Source organism: Lupinus angustifolius, chromosome LG07, assembly GCF_001865875.1.
Source record: "Lupinus angustifolius cultivar Tanjil chromosome LG07, LupAngTanjil_v1.0, whole genome shotgun sequence".
Lineage (NCBI taxonomy): Eukaryota > Viridiplantae > Streptophyta > Magnoliopsida > Fabales > Fabaceae > Lupinus > Lupinus angustifolius.
In genome coordinates, this window is record NC_032015.1 from 12,169,715 (window position 1) to 12,180,514 (window position 10,800).

The 10,800-nt window shown below is 27.7% G+C and overlaps 1 protein-coding gene across 2 annotated transcripts; it reads left to right on the plus strand.

Moving 5' to 3' along the window:
• Window positions 601-6,853, plus strand: LOC109352731 (oxysterol-binding protein-related protein 4B-like). Of its 2 annotated transcripts, none has more exons than XM_019594916.1 (7): window positions 601-742; window positions 2,754-2,897; window positions 3,555-3,800; window positions 5,032-5,128; window positions 5,591-5,882; window positions 5,979-6,081; window positions 6,563-6,853. In XM_019594916.1, the coding sequence occupies exons 1-7, from the start codon at window positions 638-640 to the stop codon at window positions 6,812-6,814; spliced, it is 1,239 nt and encodes a 412-aa protein (XP_019450461.1). In that variant the 5' UTR covers window positions 601-637; the 3' UTR covers window positions 6,815-6,853. The 2 variants fall into 2 exon arrangements, with proteins under 2 accessions (XP_019450461.1, XP_019450462.1); XM_019594917.1 differs by lacking the exon at window positions 601-742 and adding an exon at window positions 2,354-2,649.

The window sequence follows — 10,800 nt, forward strand, 5'->3', positions numbered from 1 at the left end:
CACGATAATGTAATTTTTACTTTCCTATTTGGCTCTTAACAATTTTTAATTTCTTCAAAACAAAAAACATAACATCATAGGTAACTGACACCAAAATATCAATTGCAAGTTGAAACTACTCATCTTACCTTAAATTGGACATTCTAATAAAAATAAAAAATTATAATTTGAAGTATATCAAATAAAAAAATGATTGTATAAAATACACCAAATATAAAAAATATTAATTGCATATTTAGTTGTATAAAATGTGGGTCGACACACACGAAATACTTGTTAATAAAAGAGTCACATCTTCTGTCTTAAATATTATACCAATTCATATATTTTTTATTTTTTATTGGTCAGAAAATATAAAGTTAATATATTTTTAATTTATGTTACTTTTCCAAACAATTAAAACAAGAAATACATGAAGTGGTGATATTTTTGAACAGAAGATGTGTTGCTATTGACACAGTATTATAAAGTTAATATATTTTTAATTTATATTTTAGTTTATGATTACAAAAAGAAAAGAAAAAAAATCACTCCCATTATGTTTCCTGTATAAATTGGTAAATTAGTTTGTTAAATAAAGGGGAAGGAGTTGGCGAGAAAAACCAAGTATATAAAACTGCTCTCTTATTCAATAACCATGTTTGTCTTAAAAGGCTCTTTCTATATTTCCATCTCTCATATCAAAGCAGCACTAATATTCATTCACCTTCTCTTCCAAACAACACCAACTTTCATATATATGGTACACACTTCTCTCTCTTTCTCTTTCTCTTCTCTTTTCTATTCATTCTTCTTTATATGATCGCTTGAACAAATTAAAGAACATAAAAAATAAACTGTATTATATTCTAGCAACCTTTTCATTCCTGTGTAGAAGCACATATATAATGATTCTCGTGAACTATGCTATTCTTTTGGATCATTACAATATGTTTTAAATTGTGGCCGCAATCGTAATCACAGTTATTTTATCTTTACCGTAATTGCGGAAAAATCTGTTCAATAAGATCACGATGCTAGTGCGAAGACTACTTACTGTATTGCGATTACGATTGTGATCGATGAATGTAATTTAGAACATTGAATCGACCAATTTTTTGAAATGTGTTAACTACCTTTATCTATTATCTCTCAAAAAGTGGTTAGTTCCATTAGATTGTTGTAATTTTTACATGCATGCATTTGAATTATCACTTTAAAGTAGTTTGATTATGTGGGCAATGATTCTTTTTCCAGAAAATATTCGTTGGAGTGAGCTTTTCCTTTCTTAAAGATTAAGTATTGTTGAAACTGAGTTTGTTTCCCTATAATGAGTAGTTAATTTTAATTTTATAAAATATATTATAAAGTAAAGTTAACCCACTAAAGTCTAAAGTCTAAACACTTTCGTTTGTAAGAAACGTACTAATGTGTTTTTTGACCTAAAATTTTGGAATCTTGTAATTGGGGGTGTTGAACAATTTTTTTTATCAATTCCATATAATTCATGGCTGGAAATAATGTACTCTTTTAGTCTTTTATTTTATTTTAGGTTTTCGATATCAATTTAATTATTTATATTTCTAATGTTTGTCAATTTTACTCTTTTATCTAACAATATTAGATTTTTATCTGCTTATACCGAAATCCTGCTGAAATTTCTTTTCTCTTCTTCTAAATTTGGATTTCTCACACAAATTAACATCTATGTTCTCTATATTTAAAGAGAGACAAATATTTAAAGAGGAGAGATATGTTTTCTATGTGAGAAACCCATATTTTGGTGTTGACAAAGGAATATATAGGAATAAATTGATACTTTTAAATGTTAGATAACCAAAATGAAACCTAAAAATGATATAAAAGAATAAAATAGTATTTTAGCCTTGCAAAAAAATCACAAATAATCTTTTTTTACTCTTGTATAAAGATTTTGTAATTGGTGAAAATTTTATAATATATTTAATTCCTAATTAAATTTATTTTGTTGTGATAACACAAAAAAGATACAAAGGATGGGATATGTGAAATGATTCATAAATTATAAGACTTCTTGACTTTGATGAATTGCTTTTGTATAACATATATACTATATATTTATATATGAATAATATTTGTGATATATATATATATATATATATATATATATTTATTTATTTATTGTAAATTACATCTTTATTTTTTTATTTCTTTAATTCTATGGTATAGTATACACAATGTTCAAATATATTATATATATTTGATTCAATTCCATGACAAGCTTCATCAAATCTTGATCATCTAGTTAGTTCAATCTAAAAATGGCATTTTCAATGTGCCTCATGTCATTGTTTGGGTCAAACTAAACACATCTCAACTCATCAACCCTTACATCTAATTCTATATTTAAGTAATCTATCTTTAGCTATGATTTATTTAATTTTAAATAAAATGAACACCCATTGGCCAATTGTAAAGTAGCACATGTTACCCGGATTCAAGAACATTAAAAAAATAGGTCACTCGTGTGTTATTGTCTTGGTGGAAATCTTAGTGCATAATGACATATGGTAAAGATGGTGGGCATAGAAATCAGAAATGCTCAAAGGCAATTAAAAAGAAAAGAAAAAGCAACAAATCAATGTCCTTGTTCTTCCATAATTCAATTGTTTCTGGTTTAGCTATATGCAGGTAATCATAAAATATGTAAATGTAGCTATGTACATTTGTTAAAAAAAAAAGCCATTCTCAATAGAGTTAAGGGTAACACATCTTTTTGGTTATTTGATGTGCAGAAGAAAAATATTGTTCTCACGAAGCCATTCTCAATAGAGAATGAATCAGATTCTGATGTATCTTATAGAGCTCCAAATCTTTTGAGGCGTCTATTAAGTCTACTTAAGAATGTGCGACGAGGATCTGATCTCACTCGATTTCAGGTAAGTTCTATTTATCAATAAAAAACAACCATAAATGGAGGAAAATACACCTATGTTTTGGTTATGTTTGTTGAGTTGAGTTTTAAAGCACTTCCCTAAGTTTCTATTTTGAGGAGAAAAATTGTAAAATAAACAAACTTGAAAGTGGAATTTCCAGGATGATGGCGAAACCTTATGATATTATTTGAGAATACAAATTTTTATTATAACTCAAAAATTGATTTTTTAAAATCATTAGCTGAATTTAGGTATTTTCTTTAAAAAAGATTTAATTCGGTTCAAACTTGGAACATGTAGGAGTAAAGTTGGTGTAGCTAGGCAATAAATATTTTATAGAAAGATTCATTAACTTTGCAATTGGGTAACTTGGGTGATTTTGTAATTTGGTAACTTTGATTAGTTCAGATTAATATGAAATATGATTGATTAATCTTTAACTCAATAGGTCTACATGGACCCGACACTACCATTGCTAAATTTTCAGACAATTTACCAATCTTGCAACTTAGTTATTTGTATAACCAACCTTATACACCAATATCATAGATGAGTTGTTTAATTTATTAAATATATCACCTAAACAACTTACCCTTTATCATTTCTTAGGAAAATCTAAACCAAACCTTATAAAATAACACTCACCTTTCATATATGCAGCTACCACCTCAATTCAACTTCCCAAAGTCACAACTTCAATGCTATGGTGAATCTATATATTCCATATCTTCAAACTTGCTAAGTAGGTGCAACAATGGGCATAGCCCACTTGATAGATTAATATCTGTTGTAGCATGGAGTATATCTACCACAAGACCACCTATTTTTGGAGTTGCCCCTTACAATCCCACTCTTGGAGAGACCCATCATGTCTCCAAAGGAAACCTTAATGTCTTACTAGAACAGGTACATGCCTTTTCATTATGCTACATAGGTCATAGATTATTAATTTTTTTGGTCTATTCGAAAATAAATAAAAAACTAAAACAATGATGAAAGATTCATCTCCATGATGCGGAAGATTTCCACCGGTACTATGTCTCGAATTCTAAACATATCAGAAGAACTTGATCCAAGTTTTATCAAATGATCAGTTAACATGTTAACTGAAGTTAGACATTCCAATAATGTTATAGGAAAGTATGAACATTGTTAACAATCAAAACAAGTTGATAAATGTGAACTAGAATGTCATGTAATGATTTAGACGGTCTCTAAACAATCACTCTCTAAGCTAAGATAATGTTATGATGACCATGTTCCTAGCCAACCTCAATACATGTTCCATAGCCATAGTAGAAATTATACATTTGGTTATTATATTCTACCCACCTTGACCTCTCATATGCATTATGTCATTATCCTTGTACACATTAACGTTATGATGCATTTAATGCAAGGCATAACACTAGACAATATAAGTACAATAGATAAAGTTTTGTCCTCTTGTTTAGTTGAGGACACAAAACATGACCTTTTGTGTTGTCCTATGGAGATGATTTTGTCCGATACTAAAGTTAACTTAAAAATCAAACACCGGAAAAATGTTATGTTGTCACTCGTATTTAGTAAATCAAATGTATAGTCATCTCATATATCCTCTCAAATATTAGTACGTTAGAGATATATATTCAGTAAAGTTTCTATAGTTCTATGCACATTTGTTTTTAGTGCTGCTTCGTTTAGGTTTGAATCAACTTTTGTTTCAATACTCAAAGATAAAATTATTTCTTATTCATTGTAACTCAATCATGTAAGTGAGTGTACATTATCAACTATTCTTCTTTTATTTTACTTAAATTGTAGGTAAAAATCCGGTTCGTTCCTTAAAGAGAGCAATTCACAAAAGAACCACCAATTGATATGAGAGAACCAATTCATGGTTCTCTACCAAAATGAGAGAATTGTGTTTCAATGATAAAACACAAACACATCCTATGTAACTTGGTGATGTAGAATTTAATTATTTTCGTCCCAATTACCAATTTCTATGCTTCAAGCCAAACACTCTAGTGAGAAGAAGCATGTTGGATATATAAAAGTATTAGTTACTAAATAGTAAGCTTTTGAGAGAGTTATTATTGATTATAGCTATTTTTCAATGATATTTGTGTTCTTGAGTTTCAAATGTTTTCAGGTTTCACACCACCCTCCAGTATCTGCCCTGCACGCTACAGATGAAAAAGAAAACATAGAAATTATATGGTTCCACTATCCTGTTCCAAAATTCAATGGTAAGCATCAAAATATATGACATAACAAATTAAATAATAACATCAGTTTGATACTTTTTCATAAGTTCATATGAAATAGCAAATAATATTTTTTTTTTGCTCTTCTAGATCTTTTTCCATTGTTATTTTAGTCCTATTTGAATTGGAACATTATATTCTACTATCCTATAACTTAGAATATCACTTGCAAATACTCATTTCAGTTTAGATCTTACCACTTTCATCTTTCAAAAAAATAGAAAACCCAAAATGGTCCCTAAATTTTTTAAATAACAGTCAAATTAGTGATTTTTAGGGTCAAATTAGTCCCTATCATATATTATAAAACATGCTAAAAATGAATAATTTGAACACCATTTAAAATTTTTAAGAAACGTTTTGAGGACCAAATTAGTAAGATCAAAATACATGCGAATCTAAAGTTTATATATACATAGTAACAATGAAAAACTAAATATTCAGGTACTAATGTGGAAGCTGAGGTGCATGGCAAAAGGCAATTGAAGGTACTCAACCATGGAGAGACATATGAAATGAATTCTCCTAATCTATTTATCAGAATTCTTCCCATCCCAGGTGTTGATTGGGTTGGCAATGTCAATATCAGGTGCTTAGAAACTGGCCTTATGGCTGAGTTATGCTTCAAAACTCAATCTTTCCTTGGTTTAAGTGGAAATCAAAGATTGATAAAAGGGAAAATCATTGATTCCTCTTCATCCAAGATTTTATTTGAAGTAAATGGTCATTGGGATAGGTATGTTGAGAAAACTTGTCTGAATCAATAGTTCAATTAATACTGCTCCTTGTCTATTTTACGATGCTATGTTCCTAATCCCATAACATGTTGCAGTACTGTAACAATCAAGGATATGAAAAATGCAGAATCAAGAGTGATATATGATGCAAAAGAAGCCATTTCAGGGCTCCAAGCTCCTATTGTCAAGGATGAACAGGTAAAAAAATAAGAACCATAGAACAAAACAATAGTTTATTATTTTTGGTTCCACTTGTTACTGTGATTGGTTTTGTACTAATGATTTATAATGTTGAATGTGTTGAGAAGTAAGCCTTACATCACCTATTTTATTGTTTCGGAAATGATTTAAATATTTGATGAACTATTCTTCTCGTTGTCAATTAGTTTTGATATGAAACTTTAACATAATATCTAAGACAAAACCCAACTTCTTCCCCGATTGTTAGGATCAAATGTCATTTAGTCATAAGGTCAAAAGTAACATTTTGCCTACTTCTGTAAAAGGGTCATGTTAAAAAGTAATTTAAATACTTGTTAAACTAATTCTCTCATTATTAATTAATTTTATATGGAAACTTAATAGAATTGGATGCATATATATTTAGGTAATATATGAATGTGAAAGTGCATGTTTTCTTTAGTGTGAACTGAGATTATTATCCTATACTTTTTATCAGAATGTGTGGCCAACTGAATCAACTCTTATTTGGAGTGAGTTGAGCCAAGCCATCATGAGCCAAGATTGGGAAAAGGCAACAGAAGCAAAGAAATTTGTGGAAGAAAAACAAAGAGATCTCTTAAGAGAAAGAGAGTCAAAAAGGGAAACTTGGGTTCCTAAACATTTTACACTTTGTCAAAACAAAGAAGGGTGCTGGGAATGTTTACCAATTCAAAAATTGGTCCCAAACTCTCCTATCACAACCTTGTAATGTGTAATATTGTACATTCCTATTAGCAATTCAGCACTATTATCTCAACATTTTATTTATTACCATCTCAACATTATTAGGATCATATTGCATAGCATGAGTTGAGGGAGTGTAATATTGTCAAAGTCATCATTAGTTAGAGGCTAAATAAAGTGGTATTAGACCTCCATTTGGGTTTGTGCTTAGGAGGAAGCACTTATGTCTAAAATCCAATTTTGGGGAGCCACATTTCCTCTCCATTAACGGAGACATGAGTGTAATTTTTCCATTTAGTTTTAAAGGTAAATTTGTCTTATCATAACAAACATAAAAATACAAGTGTAATTGTATATGTTATTTTCTTTGTTTTTTTGCATCACTTCTCTCTCCAGTACTGAGATGAGTCTCATTCCCCAAAGTTGTACCATTCTATGTATTCATTATTTCTCATTCCTCAATTTTGGTTACCGTATCATTGAAATATTGAGTTTAATCTTTTGTGTAATTGGGGTTTGAACTACAAAAATTCATATCAATTGCTAAAATATATTATAAATCTTAGAATGTAGATTTCACAAGCAGGAATTTCAATTGAACTCTTTGCTCCATTAACTTGTTAGGGCATGTATGTCTCCTAATTCTCATTTCTTACCAAACTTTTATTATTATTAATTCTATGATGATTTTATCAAGAAATTTGAAAACTGAAATATATATTGGATCATATCTAGAAACTTTCATCGTAAGTACAATATAGGAGAATCAGGCAAAAGTAATGTGAGAATGTATGGTTATACTTAATTCTCTAAATTGAGCATGAGAAAGAGAAGTGATAGAAGAATAAAGAGAGAATTCTATTTTTTGTTTTGTAAACAGAAAATGTAGGAAACCCATTTATTAATTAGCATGTATGACATTATAAATTGTTTTATGTTTAGTATAGAAAAAGTAAGACAGAAAATTTATCCTTTTTCTTAAGTTATATATATTTTCCTTCATAGAGTGGTTCTTTGTTTTATCCCAAAAACATAGACAATATATAATTATATATATATATGATATTCATTTCATATTATCTATTGGAAGCTAAATTTCCACTGTACCAAAAAGTAATATTCAAAATATGACGATATGCAATTCTCCTGATAGATTGAAAACATCAGAAAAATAAAACAATTGTCACAAAATATGGTATTGAACCTAAAATCATGGGGGTATCAAGTTCAAAAGCTCTACATACATATAATATCTAAATTTAAGGTAAATTACACATTACCCCAAGGTTTGACTAAATAATTACCCATTATAATATGGTTCTTTTATTCAGTTTATTGTATGATTCTACATCTTACATAAACATGATTTTATTTTTTGTCATTAATTCTGTGTTGGACGTTGGAAAATATAAGAGATATATTACTGATTCTCTCTATTTGGTATATAATCTTATTAAAAAACTAAAGTTGTATAATTATTTATGGACAAGTGTAATATTAACATCATGAGATTGTGGATGTAATCTTATGGTGATAGCAATCGTCTTTAACATTTTCCAAACTAGCTTTTAACTCATACAATGTATGAATTGTAATTTTTATGTATATATTTTTATGAAATATTTAGTTGACTAATTTAATTGTTATTTCTATAATTAAAAATTGAATTTAAAAGAAATTTTCAAGTATGTATTCTTTGGTTTTGTTTATAAATTAAATTTAGACTAAATTTAAATGTAGATTTATTAATTGAATATAAAGATATAAATAACTTATCATATTCAATGGTCTTAAATAATGTACATTAACTAAAATTTACATTAGAGGAGTCTACCCCTAAAAATTGGTAAAAGAAAAAAAATGAGGAAAAAAATGTGGTTATAGGTAAATGTTTTTTCGAGTGAATTTTAAACTTTTTTTGGAGATAAGATATTCTGCCTCTAAACTTGTTTACAATTAAAACAAAATATTAATAATATAAGTAAAAGTATGTAATTCTTAATCTGATAGAGAAATCATTATACATCAACCCCTCTCTATATGTTTTTTTTATATGTTGATATATTTATTTTCATTGTAATTTTTCTCACCAACTATTTTATTTTTAAAAAATAATAAGAATTTGAGGTTCCTATGTAGTTATTAAACTCTGCTTGAATCGACTAGTTCAATCGGATAAATGACTAATCCATTTTTTATTCCAATTGAGTATGAGTCATTTTGATGAGATCACTTTGAGCATAAAACAAGTGATTCCATCAGTTGCACCGATTCGATCAGATCAATCATTTTTTTAAAGATTGTCAAAATGATATCATTTTTTAATTATATTTGTTATTTGTTAGTTTATGTTGGAATAAAACTTTTGTAGTTTAATCAAATTTGAAACTTATTTGTGCACTTATATTGTGATTAAAACATAAAATTGTGTTGTACGATGACATTTTTAACTTACTAGTGATTTCATTGTTGGTTGTTTAAAAATATTTGTATGATGATAAATTTTTATAGTGGTATTATGAGTTTAATTTTTTTATATTATAAACCGAGTCAATTGGTTCCACTAGTAACTTAATGGTAAAAGTGATCCATTAACTCAATAAATCAATCGAATCAATGATCAATCCAAATTTAATAATATTGAAGTTGTATCAACTTTCATGCAAAATAATTATTTCATGAGCTAAATTGTTATTATGTATACTGTTTTTATTTACATGACTTTTGAGGAGTAAATAGAAGTTAAAATTAATTTTAAAAAAATAAAAATCTTTCTAGTAGTTATATAAAAGTTTTCTCTAGTAGTTTATAAAAATTTGACATGCATGACTCCAATTCATGCCCCTACCTACCTCCGCTATCTTCAAAACCTTGGAGGAATGAACAAGACCTTTCTCAACAGACAAAGGATGATCAACCAACATGTTCCCGCATTGAAAATGTGGAATGTTAACAATCACTTTAAACATCTCTATCCAAACATTATTCAACCATTAATTTAGGTACGTACATTTACAATTAGCTTTAACTCTATGATAAGAATTGAAGATAATTGTATTTCCAATATATTATATATTTGATGTTTGATTATAGATTGGACAGTTACAAATCTATGTTTATAAAATTAAATGTACATTTGAGAAATATTAATAATTTATTTTTATCATCAATGCTATTCAAATTTAAAAACTGAAATAATTATATTTGAGTTCAAAAATCAAATGACCATTAGAACTGAAACATAATCATATCTATTTCATAATTATGTAACAACATGTAAGGAATTCAATGTTAGAAAAGATACCAAATATTCTATGTGTTACACATATTTTCCATATGTAGAAAAATACAGTTAAAAAAACATATAAAAATTAAAAAATAATGATATAAAATGAAAATACAAAATCTCAATTTATTCAAACAAAATTTAATTAAAAATAGTTACGAACAAGAAAATAAAACTCAGTAAAATTATAAAATAAATATTATATTAAAAATAAAATATAAATGAAAGATAGCCAAGAGATTACTTTTCTTTTACGTAGTTTAGTTTATGAATTTAGTTTTTATGTATTGTCAATATAAAGTTTTTCTGTCCATCAACTAATTGTATATCATTCTATATATGACTTAGTAATTATTATTGTTAGGTATCAGTGGTCTAGGAACACCTAGAAGGGGAGGTTGAATAGGTGTTGTAACGCCCCGAAAAATACTTCTAAAAAACATTGCGGAAAAATGGGTAAATTTTTTTTTTTGAATAAAGAGATTGTATAAAATTGTTTCCTTTTCCGGGACATCACTTTAAGTAACTCAAATGCGGAAAATCAACTTATCGTTATCGAATGATAACTTAACCTGATTCACAATTTCCTGAATAAAGTAATGCATAAAATCAATTAAGTAATAATCGGATCCTACAGATTAGTTCAATAAAGGCGGAAACTACATCGCCACTAAACATATACAAAATCCACATAACACAGCCCTCATCAAAACAAACAAAAGTGC